The following is a 24,685-nucleotide window of genomic DNA, read 5'->3' as shown; positions in this document are numbered from 1 at the left end:
GCAAGCAGAGGGGAGAAGGTGAGGGAGAGGGAGAGAGTGAATTCCTAAGCAGGCTCCACACCCAGCATGGAGCCCAATGTAGGGCTCGATCTCATGACCCTGAGATCAGGTCTCATTTTAATGTCACTCCAGAACATCTAGCTGTAACAATCATCTCATCTAGTTTTATTTTCCTCAGAGCACTTATCCTGAATTCGTATTTTCTTTTATATTTATTTGTTTATTGATTCTACCCACTAGAGTATAAAGTACATGTGGATGGTGGGAAGATCTTGACTATCTTGTTCACTTTTAAATTTCCAGCACTTTTCTGACAAATATTTTTGCTAAGGCAAATATGATTGGCATTCAATAAATGTTTTTTGAGTGAACCAATTAAATGTTTATGAAGCTGTTGAACACTAAGAACATTATTAATCTTTTACTTTTAGAATATCAACATTACATACATTTATTGCCTAGTGAAAGTATTTAAAATTCAGTTGGCATTTTCATTATTAATGTTTTCAAAGGCTCATATGCAACAGAATTAGCTTTGTAGCAAACCTTCAGAAAGATTTTAAAAATTTCACAAAATGTCCAATTTTTCCTTAGCATATATTTAAAAATATTTGTATTTTGGATAATTAATGTCACATTTTTTCTAAGAGCTGTTTTTCATATCTACGTAAGTAGAGGTTAAATTTTGTGCTATGTGTTTATATGTGATATGGAAATTTGGCAGACATTTCTCATCTTGTGAATAATAATGAAATACTTACAACTATATCTTCCATCAAGAAGGAAACTTGGAAATACTTTTATAGATAAATGCAGTAGAGGAAATGAGACTGTAAAATTATGAGATATTCTCTTTATTAGAATACAAAACAATCTATTTCTTAAAAACAAATATATAATATATATACATACATATATAAACAATATATCTATATCTACATATCTATATCTATATATTTCCAAGTAAGTATTGTCATTCAGAATAACTGCTAAGAAAGTTGTTCATAATAGTTATTGAATAAAGTGATATGTTTCACTGACAAAATAATTTTTACCCTAATATTTGTTAGAGTTACATATATGGTGCAGACTGGTGGATTCCCTTCTTGTGTCCTTAGGAAGCTTTCCGTCCACAGCACGATATTGACTGCAGAATTGGGCTCATTTGGGCCATGGCTGAGATGGTTCCTCTCGTCATCCTCCATGTGTGGTATATGGGAGTCTCAGATCATGGCCTTTCCACCAGAAACATGCCATCATCTGTTTCTCTTCTTCACCATCTCCTATTAAATGGTACAAATCTGGGACCTTCTTCAGATTTGGCTCTTTGCCAAAACATATTTTGTTCTAAGTGGATTTGCCTGTTTGTTCTTTTTCTCATTTCTTCATTTATTTCTGTATTCAATACAGGTTTATTGTGGCTTGTCATGTGGAAAACACTAGCTTTGAGATTGTAAGGAATTATATAGAGATGAACAAAGCATAAAATATTCCAGGGATGTTGCTTTTGGTAGCTTTATTTTTGGAACTTCTCTTTTAGAATTGCCTTTAAAATGAATTTTTGTTACACACATGCCTACATATTTGTCTTAGTTTAGGAAGAGTCAGAGAAACTGAGCCTTTCCTCAGTCTCCCAGGGAAAGAAAGGGTGAGAAACACAGAATGTCACTAGGCCCCTGATGAACCCAGTGATAGAGTCTCACAGGACCTAGTTCCCTACCAAGGGAAGATGCGTATTTTCCTTGTCATGGTCCTGGCCTTGCTCACCTGCTCAGTCTCCAGTTTTTAGAAGTTGTCCAATTCCCACAATGCCCCCTTCCTTTAGTTCTGTAACATTTTCACTTAGGGGAGAAGGCTGCTTACCATCTTGTATCAGGATCCTGAGGGAGTTGTCATCTTGCAGGATGGTGAGGTGAGATCTCTCTAGTATCTTAGCATTTGGTTTCTATCTGTTGTGCTTAGAACCTGAAGACTAGAGAGCCTCAGATACCCCTCAAGAGTATGTTTAACTCCTGGCAGGCCCTAGAGTTTTCTGTGAACTGTCCTGTTTCCTCCTTGGAAAACACCTGCTTGAAAGGGAGCTCAGTCTGGCTTCAAAGTGTCATCTGAGATAAGTGGGTGAGTTGTCTCAGAGGCACATCCAACTCAGATGAAAGTGCCTCTGGGGTCATAACAGGCTCTGGGGGAAGATTTGATTTGTGGGCTTTCATCTCACATATTTCACTCAACTGTTTTACCATTGGGCTTATGGGGTCTCCACTGCTCGTCTTCACAGGTATCCATGCAATGCCATGGGTAGGAGAGTGGGGATCGGAGTCCTGGGCCTGAATAGGACCTTCCAGCTGCTCCTCTGTGGGTAGGTTGAACTCTGAGGTTTGCACCTGGATGGGAGTGCACAGGATGCCTGCACTAAGTGATTGAGGATCTGCCATTCTAGCCAGATGCTTGTGCAGTGTAGGCTGCACTGAAGTGGCTGGGATGCTCCTGGCTGAGCCCATCTCAATCAGGAATGGAGTGGGGCAGGGCCCAGCCTGAGTGAGGAGAGGATGCTGGGCTCCGATTCTATCTTTGTGTGCCCAACGACTCCAATTTGTTGGTTGATAATTTATTTAACCATTCACTTATTAAAGGATATTGCTGTTTGAGACATTTTTTAAAATTTCATTTAATTTTAATTTATTTATTTATTTTTTTAAATTTTATTTTATTTTTCTTTTTGAAAAATACAATTTACTGTCAAAATGGCTAACATACAGTGTGTAAAGTGTGCTCTTGGTTTTTGGGGTAGATTCCTGTGGTTCATCGCTTATATACAACACCCAGTGCTCATCCTAACAAGTGCCCTCCTCAGTGCCCTACCCATTTTCCACTCTCCCCAACCCCTCCATCAACCCTCAGTTTGTTCTCTGTATTTAAGAGTCTCTTATGGTTTGCCTCCCTCCCTCTCTGTTTGTAACTTTTTTTTTCCCCTGATCCCTTCTTCCACGGTCTTCTGTTAAGTTTCTCAAGATCCACGCATGAGTGAAAACATAAGATATCTGTCTTTCTCTGCCTGACTTATTTCACTTAGCATAATACCTTCCAGTTCCACCCACATTGCTACAAATAGCCAGATTTCATTCTTTCTCATTGCCAAGTAGTATTCCATTGTATATATAAGCCACATCTTCTTTATTCATTCATCAGTTGGTGGACATTTAGGCTCTTTCTGTAATTTGGCTATTGTTGAAAGTGCTGCTATAAACACTGGGGTACATGTGCCCCTATGAATCAGCACTCCTGTATCTTTGGATAAATTCCTAGCAGTGCTATTGCTGGGTTATAGGGTAGATCTATTTTTAATTTCTTGAGGAACCTCCACACTGTTTTCCAGAGTGGCTGCACCAGTTTGCATTCCCACCAACAGTGTAAGAAGGTTCCCATTTCTCCACATCCTTGCCAGCATCTATAGTCTCCTGATTTGTTCATTTTAGCCACTCTGACCAGAGTGAGGTGGTATCTCAGTGTGGTTTTGACTTGTAGTTACCTGATGATGAGTGACATTGAGTATCTTTTCATGTTTCTGTTGGCCATCTCGATGTCTTCTTTAGAAAAGTGTCTATTCATGTCTTCTGCCCATTTCTTCGCTGGATTCTTTGTTTTTCGGGATGGAGTTTGGTGAGTTCTTTATAGGTTTTGGATACTAGCCCTTTATCCGATATGTCATTTGCAAATATCTTTTCCCATTCCGTCGGCTGACTTAGTTTTGTTGATTGTTTCCTTTGCAGTGCAGAAGCTTTTTATCTTGATGAGGTCCCAATAGTTCATTTTAGCTTCTAATTCCCTTGCCTTTGGAGATGTGTCGAGTAAGAAATTGCTGCGGCTGAGGTTAGAGAGGTTGTCTCCTGCTTTCTCCTCTAGGGTTTTGATGGTTTCCTGTCTCACATTTAGGTCCTTCATCCATTTTGAGTTTATTTTTGTGAATGGTGTAAGAAAGTGGTCTAGTTTCATTCTTCTGCATGTTGCCGTCCAGTTTTCCCAGCACCATTTGTTAAAGAGACTGTCTTTTTTCTATTGGATACTGTTTCCTGCTTTGTCAAAGATTAGTTGGCCATATATTTGTGGGTCCAATTCTGGGGTTCCTATTCTTTAAGATGTTGCAGGACTGGGGCGCCTGGGTGGTTCAGTCAGTGGAGCATCTGACTTCAGCTCAGGTCATGATCTCACAGCTCGTGGGTTCAAGCCCCACGCTGGGCTCTGTGCTGACAGCTCAGAGCCTGGAGTCTGCTTCTGATTCTGTTTCCCTCTCTTTCTGCCCCTCCCGCACTTGTGCTCTGTCTCTCTCTCTCTCTCTCTCTCAAAAAATGAATAAATGTTTTAAAAAAATGTGACAAGACCTACGAAATTGGGTATAAATAACTTAGAATAATTAGTTCTTGAAAGAGCTAGACACTTTACTTCTAGCTTCATGAGTAATTGGTCTTGCCTTCAGTTTGATGGCCAGAAGTAAACAAGTCTTTTCCTGTGGCAGTAATGTCTATAGCACTTCCTCATGTGGAACCCAGGGCCTGCAAACCATCCAGAACTGTCAGTATTGATTTTGGGCACTTCATATTTATGTGAGTGATATGTCAGATGACAGAATTTAATGATTTCAGTTGTTTTGAAAAGAAGAGGACAAATTTGGGGTATTGATGGAAGTTTTGTGGGCAGAACTTTGATGCCACAATTATTTGGTAATTTAAATGCAACCAGACCCAGTTTTTACAGACATGTTGATCCTGTGTATAGGAACCTCTGTGGTTCACACTGCTAATGGGTGTGGATAGCCCTCCACCAAGGCAAGAATGTTAAGTTGGGATTTTATTTTTATCACAAAACATTTTTGCATTTGAGCATCTGATTTTAGAGCGTATGGTTTTTTTGATTTATAGATAAATGCTGCTGAGCTTAGTTTATATATAATGCTTGTCCAAATATCTGTCACAAGCCTAAGATGATGGCTGATTGAAAGAGTCTAGCTAGCTGAGTAATGTTTAACCGGTTATTCTTGAGTTTTCTTCATGAATCAGTTGTGTAGCTCTCCTTCACTAAACCGTGAAATTTATACTCTGAACTTTCATCCAGAAGAGTCTGTGTAAGAAACATCTACATCTCTACTTCTTTTGAAGGTTGATGGAAGAGGAATGGGACAGTGAGGATGGAGGTTACTGTCATTGAAAGGCAGTATATTGTATGGACGGACTATGGGCTGTGGTGCCAGAGGTTAGTAATTCTGGTGGTGGAAGGATGTGAAGGGTCTCTTTTGATTGTCTCTGTGTTTTCCAACAAAATAAGACACTTATTCAGTCCATATATACCTGGCACTGTGGTTGGCCTTAAGGTACAAAAGTAAGACTTGTCCTCTGCCCTTAAAAGAGAGATTCACTATTTAATAGTAAAATATTAGTATGACCTTATTGCTAAGAAATGATTTCTTTCAGTTTTGTTTTGTTTGTGTCCAAGTTTTAGCCTTAGTTTTTCTATTGTAAAATTTTTTTTGTGATCCCCCAATCCCTGTCTGTTTTTTCATGTGTTGATTGGGGAACTGAGAAAAAGGGGGGAGATAGTGATTGATTGATTGATTGATTGATTGATTTAGGCCAAAGATCTTATGTTGGGATTGTGTATGTATTTCTTTACTCTAATTTAGTTTATGCTGAGAGAATTTCAGAATTACTGAGAGTGTACTTGATTCACAGAGTTAATTCCTTACATTCGGATGGTCTTGCTTGCTATACCAAAGTAGCTTGGTCAGAACTTTAGCCTTTAGTTTTGTTTGTTCATATATACCTAATTTGCTATTTTAAATGCAAGAATCAAACATCAGACTATGCCTGTTTTGATGTAATTCTGCAAAAGTACACATCATATCAAAATTATTTCTTCAACTGGAAGAGAGGAGGATTATCAAATTAAAATGTGACTTAAAAATCATAATCTGATTAACATTAATCTGATCGGTACCAAAAATTTTTAGGGGCACTTGGGTGACTCAGTCAGTTCCACGTCCAACTTCAGCTCAAGTCATGATCTCATGGTTCATGGATTCGAGCCCCGTGTCAGGCTCTGTGCTGACAGCTGAGAGCCTAGAGCCTGCTAAGGATTCTGTGTCTCCATTTCTCTCTGCCCCTCTTCCACTCATGCTCTTTCTCTCTCTGTCTCAAAAATAAATAAACATTAAAAAATGCAAAAAAAATTTTTTTAAACTGATAGCCATGAAATATGGAATAAAAATAACTTATATGGACATTGGTACTGAAACTAAGGCTGCGAAAATATGTTCCAAATGGTCTGTGTATATCAATATTATTTTATTTGAGAAAACATAGCTTACTAAGTAGCTGGTTTCTATACAGAATACAAGTTTGTGTTGAGTCTTACCATGAGCCAATTATTTTTCTTCTCTTTTATGACATGGCTTATACTTTCTACTCTGGCCTGTATTTTGTTCTGTATGTGCCACTGGTGGCAGGGATATATCAGGGAAAATTAGATTACAAGTCCTATTGATTTATAAATTTTTGGCATAATTTTTGTTTGAGAAGGTTATGATGATACTTACCTAAGTAATATTAGTTTTTTCATTGTATAGATAGCAAAGTGAGGTCTAGAAAGGTAACTTTCATCCAGATCATAGGTGATGTACTCAGTTTCATGAGGGCAGGAACTTGAGATATCTTGCTCACTGCTGTATTCTCAGTGTCTAGAACAGTGGTCGGCACATGTAAATGTTGCTCTTAATTTCTCAGGGTTAAACTTTGTACTGATTATTCTCTGTACCTACTTAGGTGTATTCTGACTTTAAGAATGTATATTAATGTATAATCTACAATATTAAGATAAATATGAGCACACCAGATACCTATATATTCAGGCAAGAACAACTTCTAGATACATTGCCACGTTCACTTGCTCATAAGGGTATAAGATTATTGTGAACAAGCCTAGATATAATGACCAGTGTGCTTAAGTGAGAATGAAGGAACAGCTGCTCATTTAATGGTCTTTTAATGAGATGCATAAAATTCAGTCCATTTTCCTATTTCATTACAATTTAGTGATCTCAGGTTTCTTAGATGTCTTTTGGGTACTTCTGAAGTAATTATGTAGTTTAGGAAGTTGGAAATTGCTGAAGTTGATGAGGTGGGAATTAGATTGTTTTATGTGTTTATTTTCCCCCCATCCTCAATCCTGCTTCCCATCTATTATCTGTATCATATCCATTTGTATTCTCATAGATGTATTCCTTAATCTTTTTCAATATCCTTTGTGTTAAAAGTAGTTATAACTAAAACCTGCTGCATTATTTAGTTCCCCTTAGGAAGTCACTTATATTATTTTCTTTTTAGCTTTGTAGATATCAGGTCTACTTAAGCGGAACAAGGTACAGGTCACTAAAATGTAGAAATTTAATTAATATATTCAAACAACAGATATGGCTTCTTCACTCCTCGGCCCTTATTTTTAGTGATTTATGTATTTTTAAATTGTATTTTGACTGAATATTTTCATGCTTAGTTTTACTCGTGAGAAATTTCCCTTTAATTTGCAAAAAGCCATTTAAATCTGCTTATGTCATCTAGGCATATGGAGAAGATATTTTTAAGTTACTTGTTTCGATCATTTTGGAATGTGGTGACCTCACAAATGGGAAAATATTTTCTTAGCATTTGGTTAGAAGAATAAACATTGTATGCTCATTGAGAGAAATTTAAATTTTGACTTACATGATATGACAAGCTTCTGTTTAAAGTGATTTTTTTCCAGTGTTAATACAATTGCTTAATTATCTAGTGGCTTTTTTTTTTTTTTTAAATCCATGATTTCATTTCCTCTTTGGATAAAAGCCTCTGTAAAGCAGACAAAGGTTTTTATTATCCCTATTTTGCAGATTAAGTTTTGGGCAAGTCATTTGATTTCTGAGTGTCATTCACTTTCTTTATCTGTAAAATAAGAACATTGGTCAAGATAATCTCTGAGGTCCCTTCAAGCTCTAAAATTCTCTGTTTATATCATTGTAAAATACCAATATAAAAAAAATTATACATTGTAAAATGTAAAACATAAAAAATGTTTATACCATTTTTACATGCCAATGTAAAAAATCATTCATATTTTTAAAAGGGGGAGGTCTTATAAATATCAATTCCCATAGCAACTAAAGACATACCAGAAAAGAAAGCATATCTGAAGTTATGTAGTATGAGCAATACAGTAAGTCCAAAGTAAACCAATCTCACCTGTAGCAAAAGAAAAAAATAGGAAAGTTTCTTTTAAAAAAATTTTTAGTATAGTTGACATGCGATGTTACATTACTTTCAGGTGTACAACATAGTGATTCAACAAGTTTATATGTTATTCTGTGTTCACCACAAATGTAGCTACCATCTGTCCCCAATGCATCACTGTTATGTATCATTGACTATATTCTTTGTGCTGTGCCTTTTATTTTCACGACTTATTTCAGTGAAATAAGTAATTGGAAGCCTGTATCTCCCACTCCGCTCCACCTCTTTTGCACAACAGTCCATCTTCCTCCCCTCTGGCAACCATTTATTCTTTGTGTTTATAGGTCTGTTTCTGGTTTTTGTTTGATTATTAATTAATTAATTAATTAATTATTGGATTCCACATCTGAGTGAAACCATTTGGTATTAGTAATGCTTAGTCTGACTTTTTTCTTTTTTTTTTTTTAATTTTTTTTTTTAACGTTTTATTTATTTTTGAGACAGGGAGAGACAGAGCATGAACAGGGGAGGATCAGAGAGAGGGAGACACAGAATCTGAAACAGGCTCTAGGCTCCGAGCTGTCAGCACAGAGCCTGACGCGGGGCTGATCTCACGGTTTGTGAGTTTGAGCCCTGCATCGGGCTCTTTGCTGACAGCTCAAAAGCCTGGAGCCTGCTTCTGATTCTGTGTCTTCCTCTCTTTCTGCCCCTTCCCCACTCATGCTCTTTCTCTGTCTAAGAAATAAATAATTATTTATTTTTGAGAGGGAGAGACAGAGTGTGCGTGGGGCAGGGGCAGAGAGAGGGAGACACACAATCTGAAGTAGCCTCCAGGCTCTGAGGTGTCAGCACGGAGCCCGATGCAGGACTCAAACCCATGAACCCTGAGATCATGACCTGAGCCCAAGTCTGACACTTCACTGATTGAACCGTCCAGGCACCGCAACAGGAAAGATTCTTAAGTGACAATTTTCTTCCATTTTTTATTGATCCAAAATTTGTATTTGAGTGTGTGGTAAGCATCAGAATGATTTGAGCTTTTCTTTTTTAAGTTTGTTTTTTATGTTTTTATTTTTGAATGTTTATTTATTTTTGAGAAGTAGAGAGAGCACCCACACAAGGGCAAGCAGGGGAATGGCAGAGAGAGAGACAAATCCCAAGCAGTCTCTATGCTTTAAGCACAGAACCCAACGTGGAGCTCAAACTCATGAACGGTGAGATGGTGACGCAAGCTGAAATCAAGACTCAGACGCTTAACCGACGGAGCCACCCAGGCACCCCATGATTTGAGCTTTTTTTGTTGTTGTTGGCAGAGTATATATATCCTTGGCATGAGTGTTTACAGAGAGACATTTTTTATTAGTTGGAAAGTTAGATTAGACCTCACAACCTTTAAAGGTTTGTGATTGAATCCCCTCCCATTTCTTACCTCAGTGGCAATCCCTTCAACAACTTTTCAGGATTGCATTTATTTTATAAATTATGACATTTTGTATAGATATAACACATTAATTTCTAGTTGAGCTAGGATGAAGTATTTTAGGATGGTAGAGTAGATTGTACTTCAATATAAATTTAAATATGAGTATGAGTTCTTTGAATAATTCAGCTAACTTTTCCAAAGGAAATATGATCACTCTATAAAATTTGTTCAGTATACCAGGCAGCTTTTAGATTTTTTTGTTTTTGTGTAGAATACTCCCTTTTTGGGGAAAAAAAGAGCTTATTTTGTTATTTTGGTGCTTTTTAACAAAATAGCTTTTACTCACTTTTTCCCATAAAATATCAGTTTTCACTTCCATAGTTGGAAGTGATGATTGTATCCCAAACACTTCATTTTACAGTTGAGAAAACTGAGGTCCAGTGAGATTAATTCTCTGACCCATGGTTATTTAGCCAATTAGTGACAAAAGTGATTGGAAGTTAGATATGCCAGTTTCCCAAACTAAAACCCTTCTATTTGATGAGTAGGTATCTGGATTTTTGTCTGTATTCTGTTAGATTCATTGTCTAGTTTTTTGCCAAACTCCCCCTTTCCAGTGCTGTCTCTCTCCTCTCCCCCCCCGTCTCTGTCTCTGTCTCTCTCTGTCCCTGTCTCTCTCTCTCTCTCTCTCTATATATATATATATAGAGAGAGAGAGAGAGTAATTAATTTTTGATTTAGAATTTAAAATCCAAAAGCTGCATTATAATAGCTCACACTTAAAATATAATGGCATATGGAGCTACAGTTTCTCACAGTTGGTTTCCTACTTGATATGATTTAGATCTTTAAATTTTTAGAATAAAATCTGAGCCAGTTTCAAAAATATTATGTTCAAAAGCTGTAGGTATTTCAAAAAATCTTTAAAGTATTCATTTTCTGTTCTTAATCTTTATAAAAGGTTATTTACTTTGATTTAAACAATTATTTCACATAATTCTTTTGTATAAATGGTAGAATTATGATTATTCATTTAAAACAAAACCAGAATTAAATGGTAAATTATTGAAAGCTAAAACATTCTTTAACAGCACAAAGTCAGGAAATTTGCAGTTAACATTTCCATGGTTATTAGAACCCTTGCTCTATGATATAAAAGACTCTTAAAGGATCATATAAGGAAGGAATACTAACTATACATACCATAAAAAAATTCTCAAAAGTAGAAGAAACATTATAATTAACCAGAAAATGAAAAAAAAAAAAAAAGCGAATGAATTCTTCTATTTCTTATATTATCTGAGTAAATAATTTTCTCTGGGTCTATAAACTCTTTTATGTGTCTATTTTATTTTACAATGAAAATGTAGTACAGTAAAGCTCATATGTTTGCTAGCAAAACACTTCAGGGGCTTGAAGAATAGTGATGCTGTGCTGCATTCTGTGGGAGACTGGGAACATGACTTGAGTCCCACAGACCAGGATTTATATCACTGCCTCATCACTCACCAGCAGTCTGACCTTGGACAATTTGCTTAACTTCTCCAGTCCTCAGTATTCTTATCTGTAAAATAGAGGTCATAATGCCTGTTTTACAATGTTAGGTATTCAGATATGTTAAAAGTATTTAGTGCCTAACTTATAATAGGCTCTCCCTAACAATTCTTTTCCTTCTGCTCTCCTTTACCTGTTACCTGCAGACCCACTCTCTGTCTCTTCCTTCACAGTTCAATTCTACCTAATGGACCTAAGTCTCAAAAGTAGGACTTCAGATGGCAGGTAACTAGAACTAAATAAACATGACTGAGACAGGTCTTTACACCATTCCTGGCTAGAGCACTGGGTAGACTGGTCTCCTGGAGCAAGTGCTTCTCAAGTTCTATAATGTCCTTAAGAACATCAGAACCCGTGGACAATGTGTATGGATTCTCTCAGTGAGGCTCAGTGTAGCTTCTGTGGCAGCTTGGACTTTGACTTCTCCCCAGTACAGTATTTTTTTCTAGGGATATTCTTTTAAATAATATTTATAGTTTTATAGTTTTCCATATTAAACACAGTACTACCTGTCTAAATATATTTTATAAACTGTCCCAAATTAGGTTAATAAAAGGATTTGTTATTCCTACTTAAAAAAAAAAGAAATTCTGAAACTTCAGCCTTTGAGTATATAAAAAGAGTTGTAAATGTTTTTAGTAATTTTTTAAAAATGAAGTTATCTTGATTCTCAGTCAGGTTTATAATATTTCAGGGTTTTTGGTATCAGTCCTGTCCTTTACTAACATATGCTCGTAGATTATGAACATCTGTATATATAAGCAGTTGGCCTAAAGCAGTACTCTAGAGAATTTAGAGAGATGTTCCCATAACTCACTAAAATGCTGTTACTTTGGTGGTTGTGTCATTATTTTCATGTTGTGAGGTTTTACTGTTTCAGCTGTCGCATGCGTTTACATGGGATCATCTGCGGGCTGGCCTAGGAATTGGATAACCTTTTAAGTATTATTTCAGAAGCTAGATATAGAGTTACCAAAAGTTGACCCATATATCAACTTTTAGAGAAGAAGTCTTCTGTGAATTGATGCTGTCTCCAGGTTGGCATGGCCAGTCTGCCCTATAGCTCTGCTGGAACAACTGAGGAAATGGGAGGTGATGATAAAGGGAAAGCAAATGAGTAAAGTTTGTCTTCTTTTCGCTCTCAAACATTACTGCTATCACTTGGGTTGGTAGTGCTTTTGGAGGGATTTATTCAAGTATACTCCCCCCACACCTCTTACAATAGAAAGAAACATGTTTGAAAATGAATTAGAGAACTTTATCATCTGACAGAAATGAAAATATTAGGGAAAATATATCATTGTAGCTTGAATAATTTGTTCTCATTTTATAACTGGGTGAACTCTCATCAAAACAATCTTCAAGAATAAGCTTATTATATTTTATTTATATTATATTTTGTTGTATCATTTATTTCTATTTATTCATCAGAGATGAATAAAGAAGGGTCTCTTTTTTAAGGAACTTATACTGAAGTTGGGGGGGATAGTTACGTACAAAAAAATTCATACTCTAGGATTTTTAGAACTTGAAGACCCATTAAAAACCTGAAAGTTAGTTGAATCGAAAATCCTAAGAGCTTGGGCCTAACAAATTTGTCTCTGGGCCTGAGACATGGTTAGCTGCATCTTGTATCCTAGTAGTGGCATGGTTTCATGTCGGCTTCCAAGCAAAGCACAAGTACTTTTCTGTTTGCTACATTAGGACTATGCCTAACTAGAGTTGGAGAACCAGGAAATCAGGGACAGATGGCAGAACTTAGCCATAGGAAAGAAGTTGCAACAGATAGAAGGCCAGAATTAGACACAGGACACTACCTTGAGATCTAGTATTTATGAGTCAAGTAGGCATAAGAGTCAAAACCAACTCTTCAGTCAGTAACCAAGTGCAGACTAGAAGGAAAGAGGTAGTGTCCGGCCCAGCTCAAGTTCCTCTAAGGATTGGCCTTACTGCTTACGGAACAAGCACCATATAAATGGGCTGCCTGGACACAGCCCACTTTTAAATTATTCAGTCTAGATTTTGTTCCATTTCCCTGTTTTATGATTTCTCTGTTCATTCTTTAGTTACACCTTTTTCTTGCCCTTAGAAGTTTAATTCTTCTTGGGTTCCACTTTGCCTCCAGCAGGCTTATAGCTTTGCCTCCCTTTCTTGGCAGTGATTTTCCTCCCTGTTCCCACAAGGCCCAAGGTCTACCCCTGCTGCTGTTTTTTTATCAGGATCATATTGGCCTTGCTAGAAGACCTAAGATTTCAGGGACACTTTCCCTTTGCTTTGGAGCAGCATATGTTGACCCTATAATGCTTACATGTGGCCTGTCTAGTGATGGTGAGGGAAACTGCCACCCTCGAGACTGACTGTGGTAAACTGCTTGAGCTATCTGAGAAGTCCAAAATGGAATGCAACTATGGGCCCTTTCTTTTCAGACTTATAGCTCAGCCTGTCTGCACTTGTGGTCCCAGTGTTCCCTAGGGCCTGGGAATCAGTAGGCCTGATTGCTACTGCTTTGGTCGGCTTCTGGAGGAAAGTGGGCCATGTTCTTTTCCTGTTCATAGCACCACCCTCTTCATAACTAATGCCCTGAAAAAGATAAATTACTTTATCTGCCCATACAGAAGATACACTTTTATCTCCTCAGAAAAGAGGGGATTGCCCTTATTTCAGTTTTGAATTACTTTCAGATTATTGGGCATAATTTTGAACATAAAATAGAAACTATTGTTTGGAGAAGCCATATCAGCTTAAAATCACCCCAATCGGTGTTAGTTGGGGATAGTTTCCTTTCCTAAGGTTGCCCATAAAAAAAGAAATAAAAGTAACACAGATTTAGTAATTATTCCTGGTGGCATAACTTTCAAGTGTTGGATATCTTAACAAACAAAGTGAAAGAACAATACGAGAAAGGCAATAACTTAAGTGGTGACGTTATAGCGATTACAAATACATATATATTTATAGGACAGATGAGAAAGCAATGTTCTAATGTTATTTAAATGGCTTTGAACAAAAGCTCAGTGACTACATTATATTTGGATACCAAAATTCTGTATCTCAAACACTTTAGAGGGAAATAAAAGTTATATGAAACATCTTTCACAGAGCCTCTCTTGGCAGACTCAGGTCTGAAGTCTTACCTCTGATCTGCATCTCATCCCATCCTTCCGGCTACTGGCATTGTTTTTGGTCCTCCCATTATGCTGTTTATGTCCTCCTTCGAAATTAATGCACATGTTTGACTCTCAAACTACCTTGCTGAATTCTCTGTTGTAGTGCTGCCTCTTTATCCACAGGGCATCTCTGAACTACCTTGGTAATTCTACTTCTAGACTGATTTAGTCTTTCCTGATGAGATCCCTTTATTTTGGAGTCTGAGAGGGTTTTGCCAAAGGTGAGGTTACCATGAGGTTAATGAAGTTTAAACTCTGGATTCCATGCTTGAGATGCTGAGAGCTGTAGAATGTTCCAGGTGGAGAGAGGAAGCAGGTTGCATTTGGGAAGCATTTCTGTGTAAGCATTTATGTTATTCAAGAGATCTTAGAGAAAGGAAGTTGAATATCTAAAGCTCCAGCATTTTAGGGTGATTTCTTTTCACATTCTAAATAAATTTTGACTTTTTGTACCTAAATTTGCCTTCATAATTTTGTATTCTTATTCTTAGAAAGGATCACCCAAATTGTATATGCTGCAGGCCACACAAAATCCCATTAGGATCTGCCACTGATTTTTACTAAATGAGGTACCTGGATGTTTTGCTAGTACTTAACCACCTACATTTAGTAACATGCAATTTATAAGAGTAAACAAACACTAATTAGAATCTAGAGAATCCCCACATCACTCTAAAATCAGTGCTTTGGTGACTCTTTTACAAGAGAACTGGAACTTGTTGGTAGCCAGTATATTTCAGTGTTTGTATTAGTGAATGCTGTAAAAATGGAACTCAGACAACTGAGTTCAGTTCAGTTCAAGTCAGCCAGCCATTGTGGGATGCCTGCTGTGTGTGATCAAGGTACTGGACCAGAATCATTTTTTAGTTTAAATGCAATTTAAGATTCATTTGAAATTGTCTTAGCAGTGAAGTATTTTTAGTTCCTTGGAACCCTCGTGGCAGTTCTCTTTAAAGAAATAAGAAATTGGAGCCAATGTGATAAATATGCTTAAATGCCAGGAAACAATAATGATAAATTGTTGGCACCAATCATTTGATGTTTTCTGAAACAAAGAGACTTGTCATTCTGCCAGTGCTAGGGGTTTCAGTGAAGAGGGTATACAGTGGAAAGTATCCTTTATCTTTTCTGTAGATAGTTTCATAGATGAAGCCCATAGGTAAGTTTGGGGTAACTATTTTTCAAACCAAGGAACCTTAAATTGAAAATGAATTGTTATGCTCATCATTTCATCATTCTTTTTAAAATGGGTCATTTGATCAGTATCAAATATTTGTGTTTGAGAAGTATCATAAAATTCCTGAGAGACAAGATAATATATAATATCAGGTACTGATAAATGTTTTGAAGACAAAGTCAGAGAAGGAGATTGATGGTTAGGGGTGGGGGTGCTGTTTTAGAAATGCTGTACTGACTTCTAGCTATTGCTTGAATTTGCCAAGCATATCCCCATTGATTAGAACCTTTTCTGCACTTGCTGTTGCTTCTGCCTGGAATGTTTTGTTTTCTTCAGATGACCGCTTCAGTTATTTTCTGACCTCACTCAGTTTATTTTTTTTATTATTTAAAAAAAAATTTTTTTTTAACGTTTATTTATTTTTGAGACAGAGACAGAGCATGAACAGGGGACAGGCAGAGAGAGAGGGAGACACAGAATCTGAAACAGGCTCCAGGCTCTGAGCGGTCAGCACAGAGCCCGACGCGGGGCTCGAACTCATGGACCGTGAGATCATGACCTGAGCCGAAGTCGGACGCTTAACCAACCAAGCCACCCAGGCGCCCCTGACTTCACTCAGTTTAAAGTAGTGCCATTCACCATTCTGTTCTTTTTCCCTGCTCTACAAGTATACTTTACCATTTGCTTGGGAACCAAAGAGATTGAAATAAATTCTTTGATAAATCCTTGGCTATCTGAACTCTTACTGTTTGCTTTCTGAAACTCAGGAATTGAAGAGATTTTTATTTTATTTTATTAAAAAAAATTTTTTTTTAAGTAGGCTTCATGCCCAGCACAGAGCCCATTGTGGGGCTTGAACTCACAACCATTAGATTGAGAGTCAGATACTTAACCAACTGAGCCACCCAGGCACCCCTTGAAGAGATTTTTTTAAAACAATCTCTTGTTTGATCTAGATATCTTAATTAGGAACCAAATAATTTCGTATAGTAAGAGATACTTATTTTCTTTATAGCACTTTTACCCACTGATTTGTCTTTATATGTGTTTGTCTGCCTGACTTCCTCACTAAACTGTTAGTTCCACAGTGACTGGGAATGGCTGGGACTTTATTTTGTCCACTACTGCATCCCTATCACCTGGAACAGTGCCTGGCACCTAATCAATTCTCAATAAATATGTGTTGAATATATGTGTTGATACATGAATGAATCTATTTGACCCTGTGTCATCTAAATCTTAATTTAAAATTTTTATTTAACGTTTATTTATTTTAGAGACAGAGAGAGACAGAGCATGAACAGGGGAGGGGCAGAGAGAGAGGGAGACACAGAATCTGAAACAGGCTCCAGGCTCTGAGCTGTCAGCACAGAGCCCGACGCGGGGCTCGAACTCACGGACTGTGAGATCATGACCTGAGCCGAAGTCGGATGTTTAACCGACCAAGCTACCCAGGCGCCCCTAAATCTTAATTTTAAAAAATATAGGCTTATATTTGAAAAAGGCTTATTTCATATTATTAAGTTTTAAGAAGCAAGGTACGGGATTATATACACAGTATGATTGCCATTTAGGTTTTAAAAATCTCAAGTCTTTTCATGCGTTCATTCATTCATTCCTTGAAAGAAAACTCACTAATCATCTGCTGAGTGTCTAGTCTGTGTGTTAGGTATTCTAACTCAGCTACAGTTTCATGATACCAATCATGAAACACTAGTAAATGAATGTTACCCTTCCCCTTACTCATTCTTTCTAGCTATGTTGATCTTCTTTCACTTGCTCACACTAACCTATAACCTCTTTCCTTTGCACAGGTTATTTCATTATGTGCTTAATATCTGTCTCGTATATTATAAATTCTTTCAGCCTAGAAACCATGGTACCATTTAATCGTCAACACCTAGCTCAATGCCTAATATGTAGTAGGGACTGAAACCTTCTATGGCTGAAGGAGTGAATGAATGAATGAATGGATGTTTAGGAGACATACATAGTAGGAACACCATGTCTAATGAAAGTTAGGGGAAGTGAATTTCAAGTTGGGGTCTGAAGAATGAGGATGAATTAGCAAGTGAAGAAGGCTAGGTAGAGTGTTCTGGAGCTTAAGCTCAGACTTCATCCTCAAAGTAGTAGAAGGATTTTATTTAAAAAAACCCAAAACATTTACTTATTTATTTTGAGAGAGAGAGAGAGAGAGAGAGCGAGCGAGCACATGTGCGCATGTGTACACATGCGAGTGGGGAGGGGCAGAGAGAAAGAAAGAATTCCAAGCAGGCTCCACACTCAGTCCAGGAACCAATGCGGGGCTCGATCTCATGACCACAAGATCATGACCTGAGCCGATCTCAAGATGCTTAACCAACTGAGCCACCCACACACCCTGAAATAGAAGAATTTTAAACAAAAAGTGGCACTAACCGATTTGCATTTTATATGGACCATTTTTCAGTGGTGTAGGAACAGACTGGATGGACAATGTCAAAGCAGAGACACTGGTTGGTACGGTTTAGTGAAAGATGATTGTTGTCTCCATTGGGTTCTCGGAAAGGGGTTAAGAGAAAAGTAAATACACTTGAGAGGTTTTTAAAAGGCAGAATAAGTGACTAGTGCCAGTGAGGGAAAGGGAAAAGTTAAGTATGATTCCATGCTTCCACCTTAGGCAAATGGGAAGATCGTACTGTGGACTTAGAGGGAGAAGCCATCTAAGGTGAAAAGAGCCTATGGAATCCTTAAGGCCTATATAAATTGAGGCTGAGCCTTAAGGACTTGGTAATATAGCTGAATTTTCTAGGTATAGATACTTAGAAAGATGCCTGGAAAGAAATAATCAAAATGTTAATAGTATTGGAAGTCTAGTTCTGTTTCTAAATTTTTCTTTTGATTAAGTTTTGGTTATCATTATTAGTGTGTTTTATGAAGGAATAGTAAACTTTAAAAAATTATATTAGGATCTGTCATAGGAAATGCTGTACCTAAAAACCCAAGGTTACAAAACTAAGGCCTTCCTAGGTAAAATATTGGCTTTTCCCAATGAAAATAAATTATTGGTCCTGAATAGAAGTCTACTGTGGAATGGGTTCATCTTTAGTGTATGTGTGTATGTGTTGGGGGCGGGGGGCAAGAGAGAAGGGGTCATTTGGAAATTTTACTGTATCATTAGTAGAGGGCCTGCTAGACCCAGGAACTCATCTCTTATTTATTCATTGTTTAAAAATGTTTATTTATTTTTGAGAACGAGAGAGAGAGAGAGAAAGAGAGAGAGAGCACATAAGAAGGGGAGGGGCAGAGAGAGAGGGAGACACAGAATCCTTAGCAGGCTCCAGGCTCTGAGCTGTCAGTGCAGAGCTGGATGCAGGGCTCTAACTCACGAACTGTGAGATCATGACCTGAGCCAAAGTCCACGTAATGGAATGAGCCACCCCTTACTTATTCATTTATCCTTAGCCTTCAGCATAGTCCCTTACACTTAGTAATGGCTTAAGTGAAAACTGTTGTTTTAGATTTGTTGTTAATATGTTTATTTTTGTTTACATCACTAATTCACTGCAGTTGTTATATAATGATGTTATTTGTGTCATCTTGGTTTTTAGGTAGATTGGGGTCATCTGGACTATTTAGTTGTTGACATGCCACCCGGAACTGGAGATGTGCAGTTATCAGTCTCACAGAATATTCCCATTTCAGGTAATCTTAAACTTTAATTTGTGCTGTCTTTGGTATTTTGCTATTGCCATACAGAGAAACAGACTCCATGACAGGCAAACATTTTTATGTCTCAAAAACAATCATTTATAAATTTGTCTTTAGAGATCAGATTCATAAATTCAGTTTTTCAAAATATTAGCAGAATGAATGTATTTACAAAAACATGGTGGTGTTATAAATCTGTGTTATAGAAACAATAACATATTGTTTAGGTAGAACATTGCTGTTTGCTTCACAGCTGTCATGCAGTGACAGCATAGTGCCTGATACGTAGTGGACACTCAGTAAATATTCATTGAATAAATACTGAATACAAGTGAACATTAGGAAAATTTGGCTTTTTGGTAAATACGAGTATGGGAAAGTTTTATATTCAGTTAATTATTTGATGTTAAAGTCAAGAGAGCAATAAACATACTAGCTTACATCAACTACACAATATTTCATTCTGGTAATAGATATCTTTTCTATGATATGGAATTTAAATATCAGTTGTAAGCTTTTATGTGGAATCTGTTTCTAAGGATTTTCCTAAATTCCAGTGGAGAAATGATTGTAAATTTCTCTTATTTATAAGCACTTTGGGAAAGTAATGGAATTTTAAAATGTCATTACAAATCAGCTATCTATTGGCAATAAATAACCAAGAAATACTACTGATGCTTAATCATCAAAAGTTTTAGAAGCTAGATTTTTTTATAAGATATACACATTAGTCAGAAATATCAATATAGCATCATTAAGATGAATTTTTTTAAGGCTGCCCCAAAGGACAATAAAATGAAAATTTTTGATATTTAAATTTATATGTAACTTTATTGGAGTCTGAGATTTCTTCTTTAGTGAGGCAAGCTAGAAAGTAAGAGATGGGAGTAAAGTGAGGTCATAGAGGAAAGTAGTTGAGTGTGCCTTTTTCAGAATCAGCATACTAGATAGTCTGCTTTTTCTTTTTTTAAGTAGTTTTGGGAATTTTATATTTCTAAATCTTAAGAATGCTCGCTAAATATTTATTGAATAAAATGTGCTTCCTGGCACCTTGAAATTCCTGTTGCAGACTCCCAAAATGCTTACATCATTCACGTGGATAATATATTGATACACTTGGGCGAAATTATCATGTGTTCTCTGAACTGGGACTTGGTACCTTGAAAAAGTTTAATTTACTTCACACAGATAAACTGATAGCCCTAAGAAATTTACTTTTGTTTACTCAGATAACAGCCTCTCTCTTTGGACAGGATTTATGATAATATCACTCCTAGAATTTATGCTTATATTCTAAAATCAACAGTGTGTAGATTAAGGTTAAGATTCCCTTCTTTGAAGATTTCTTTCTTATATGCTAAAATTTAACCAGTAATATTTCTTTATTCACTTCCTTTCATGAAGAGTCTGCCCTATAATAAGTAGGTCATTAATATCATATGATAATAAAAAGTAGTATTTTTTTGTTGTGGTGGTGGTAAAACATAATAGTTCAGTAGTATTGAGTATATTCATATTGTTGTGCAACCATCACCACCATCCAACTACTGAACTTTCTCATCTTCCCAAACTGAAATTCTGTATCTGTTAAATAATAGCTATTAATTCCCTCCTCTCCCTAGACCCTAGTAGCCACCATTCTTTCAGAAACAGTATTCTTTATGTTAAGATGAGGGAATGAGGAAAATATATTTTTAAAGATAGATAAATATTGATATATCTAATATTGGCTTTATACTTTGTTAATAAAATTTTAAATCAACAAATATTTATCCATATAAAGGTAGATTCTAAGCCCTGTGGAGGATCCACAGACTATTAAATCACAAGCATTTTCCCTAGAGCATAGTTCTGTACCTTTTTTGATACTCAGACCTTTGAGATTTGATTAATATGTGGGTTTTCTGCAGGAAGATGTATTTGTACCTACAGAAACACTATTTTAATGTGTCATTTTAGGAGGCTTACAGTTCTCAGGTTAGAAGCCCCAGCTCTAGGAGACAGAGCAAGGGGAAGGGCAGGGGGAACAAGTGTCTACTCTGAAAAGAACTACAATGCAGAGTGTAAAAAGTGCTATATGAAAAATCTGAACTCTGTGCTATGGGGGATCAAAAGACAAAGAGATCATGGATTTGAGGGGAATTGTAAAACTTAATGGAGATGAGATTTTTTAAAATGTTTATTTATTTATTTTATGAGAGAGAGAGAGAGTGCAGGGATGGGGCAGAGAAAGAGGGAGAGAGAGAGAATCTCAAGCACGCTCCACACTCACTGTGGAACCTCACACAGGGCACAAACTCAAAACTGTGAGATCATGACCTGAGCAGAATTCAAGAGTTGGATGCTTAATGGACTGAGCCACCCAGGCATCCCTGGAGATAAGCATTAAAGAATAAATACAATACATTGTAGAGCATTCAAGATAGCACCGTGCCTTATTTGCTTTGCTTTTTCTTGGCCTAAGGGGAAGAAGTCAGAAAATGAAACTTCGGGTGTTTATAATTCTATTATAGAAACGTAACATACCTTTTACTTCCCAAGTCTGATCCATTAAAAATAAATAGGGCCAGGTATTAACGCTGCTTTTGAAAATTCATAAATTTAGTTATTTCTGAACATTGGAAGTAAAATTATTGTTTATCAGTGTTTTCTAAATTTTCTTTAATGAGCATGTATATATTTAAATTTTTTTTTTAATTTTTTTTTTAACGTTTATTTATTTTTGAGACAGAGAGAGACAAAGCATGAACGGGGGAGGGTCAGAGAGAGGGAGACACAGAATCTGAAACAGGCTCCAGGCTCTGAGCTGTCAGCACAGAGCCCGACGCAGGGCTTGAACTCACGGACCGTGAGATCATGACCTGAGCCGAAGTCGGCCGCTTAACCGACTGAGCCACCCAGGCGCCCCTAAATTTTTAAAAAGTAAATAGAAAGCAGTAATTCTTTAAGAACAGATTTCTGTATAAATTGGTGCCATGATTATTGCCTGTTATTAATAAACTACCATTTAAGGACAGTCTTTGATATATTAAGTTTTATATTTAATTATCCTAGGTATTATATTTTCTCATTTGCTTAAATATTTGAAGAGTTAGGCAGCTTTCCGAAGATCATACAGTTAATGGATCCTACCTGAGGCTCATGCCAGTTCTGATAAAGTGTAAAGCCCAGGCTCTCAACCTCTACATAAAACTGTTCTAATACAAAGTCCAACACTGTTTGACTCACTGATTTTCTGAGTTTAGTTCTAGTCTATTCAAACCCATTTAAGTAGAAATTACTCTATTCTCATTGATCTCTGATAAAAATAAATTTGTTCATGAATATGCCTAAACCTGTGCAATCCTATATGATAAATATACAGCCAACGGTTTGTATGAGTGTTTACTAGGTTCACTTTTGTTTCTGTTTCAATTCCTGAGAGATTGCTTTGAGCCTCTTTAACTTGTCTATTCCAGGGAAGGTCTGGAGACAGTCTAGAAGCAGTTTCCTTTGGCCTGTAGGAGTAGAGCTCCAAATGATTCTTGGAAAGACCACTGTCATCTTTGGGCAGATCATTTGGCTAGTTTCCAGGCATGCTGGCTATCAGAGTTGTAGCAGTCAGTTGTTAGTACATTTATACTGTGATACTGTGGATTATTATGTCAATATTAAAGTTAACAAAAATGAAAAGGCTGGATTTTCTATACTGACTGTATCTTAATTTTATACTTCGAAAAAAATCCAGCAGTAAAAGTACCCTACCAAAAGGATGTAATGGGGTTGGGGTAGGAGGCGGGAGGATACATGTGATTGTGATTGTGATTGTGTGTATGTGTCTGTGTGTGTGTGCATGCACACTTGTGTGTGTTAAATGCTTATGAGTTCCTGAGGTTTGGTTTAATTCAGGCCAGCATCATTTCATAGGTAACAAATCTGAGCCGTCTCCCAGGAAGTGTACCAACCAGAGAGTTGCTGGCCTGGCTTGAATCATGGCTTTCATCAGTTTATATTATCTGGAACAGCCTGTCAGATTCATATCTGCCTTTCTAGGCCTAACTGAATTATCTCTTCTCTAATTATGAACCAAATTTTCCTTTTCTCTTATCTTTGACTTTAGAACTCTTTTAAGATACTGTGTTCTACCATTTCTTATGTCCCATATCCTATAAAACATATAAGCCTTTTAGACTCCCATTTGAGCCCCTCTGTGATTTGACTTCCCTCTCCTCCTGCCAAACTCCTTCACATAATCTGGAATCCCTTCCCAAAACCCTTATGTAGTTACTGCCCCCTCTTTCCTCCCTTACAAAGGCTCTGTCTTTATATACATTTGACCCTCATTTAGACTATCTTTCTAATCAGTGGGTATCCATATTCTGCATACCCTTTATTTCACATGTCTACTCCCTGTCATCTTTGTCCTATCCATAGTTGGGAATCATTTCTCTCTCTTTGGAATTTACATAACATTTCATTTAGACCACTTCTGTAGCACTTCTCATGTTCTCCATTCATAACCCGCATAACTGTGTTATCTTCTGTAACAGACCATTTACTCCCTGGGGGGCTAAGGATTTGTTTCATTCTTCTTTGTATTTTTCACAGTGCCAAACTCTGTTCCTTCCTGTAACCACTCAGGAAATGTTGAATTGGGAAATGAGTGTTTTATCTGTGTATCTGTATTATCTTCTCAAATAGGATGTAAGCTGCCTGAATGCAAGAACTTCTTCCTATTCATCATAGGACTTACAGTACCTTGAGCAGTAGCTTATGCAATTAATAGTGATTGAATAAATAACAAAGCTATTTGACTAGCTGTCACTGTTTATGTAAACAGATTTGTACCTCCTTATCGTTCTTACCATCCTGCTGACTCACTCCTGTGATCTCCTCCACCCCAACTGCTCTTATCCAGGTGTTTTCTTGTATAAGTTTTAAAAAGTATTTATTAAAAACATGCATTTTATTTTACTCTCCTTTTGGGAGAAACATACTTTCATTTTAAGGATTTATTTCTGCTGTCCTTTTTCCTCTTTATATATAATAGCTTTGTGGTCAGATGATACCTTTTAGTATTTGTTTTGGCATCTGGGAAATAGTGTTCATGTGGACACTTGCTGTTTGGTTACATGCAGACTCTGTATTAAATTAGTAGTGAGAAATACTAGCATTGCTCCATTCTAAGACAATAATAAATTCTCTCATTTACTTCCAGGGATGCTTAGTAAGGTGCTAACTGCCTCTCTCTTTATCCTTACCTATGGAATATCTGCCTACACAACAGACTTAAAAGGGTCAAATTAGAGAATGTAGAAGTTCTATCTAAATGTATATATTTTTAGAAACTACTTGAAGGCTTTATTTTTTTTTTTTTTAATTTTTTTTTTCAACGTTTTTTATTATTTATTTTTGGGACAGAGAGAGACAGAGCATGAACGGGGGA

At 36.8% G+C, this 24,685-nt stretch overlaps 1 protein-coding gene and 1 pseudogene across 4 annotated transcripts in view; one reads left to right on the top strand and one right to left on the bottom strand.

The window, feature by feature from the left end:
• NUBPL (NUBP iron-sulfur cluster assembly factor, mitochondrial) overlaps nucleotides 1-24,685 on the top strand; it is a 222,413-nt gene that overhangs the window by 158,156 nt on the left and 39,572 nt on the right. For 2 of the 4 annotated variants that reach the window (XM_049612925.1, XM_049612926.1), the window contains one exon: nucleotides 19,161-19,254. In XM_049612925.1, coding sequence (XP_049468882.1) covers nucleotides 19,161-19,254 — 94 coding nt within the window. Of the gene's footprint in view, nucleotides 1-3,449; nucleotides 5,245-19,160; nucleotides 19,255-24,685 lie in introns of those variants that run through there. The other 2 variants (XM_049612927.1, XM_049612928.1) reach the window with 2 other exon arrangements.
• Nucleotides 1,709-2,519, bottom strand: LOC125909592 (cell division cycle-associated protein 3-like; annotated as a pseudogene).

The sequence above is a fragment of the Panthera uncia genome (assembly GCF_023721935.1).
Source record: "Panthera uncia isolate 11264 chromosome B3 unlocalized genomic scaffold, Puncia_PCG_1.0 HiC_scaffold_1, whole genome shotgun sequence".
In the NCBI taxonomy this organism is placed as follows: Eukaryota; Metazoa; Chordata; class Mammalia; order Carnivora; family Felidae; genus Panthera; species Panthera uncia.
The sequence above is the reverse complement of the archived record's forward strand: the minus strand, read 5'-3'. Positions and strand labels throughout refer to the sequence as shown.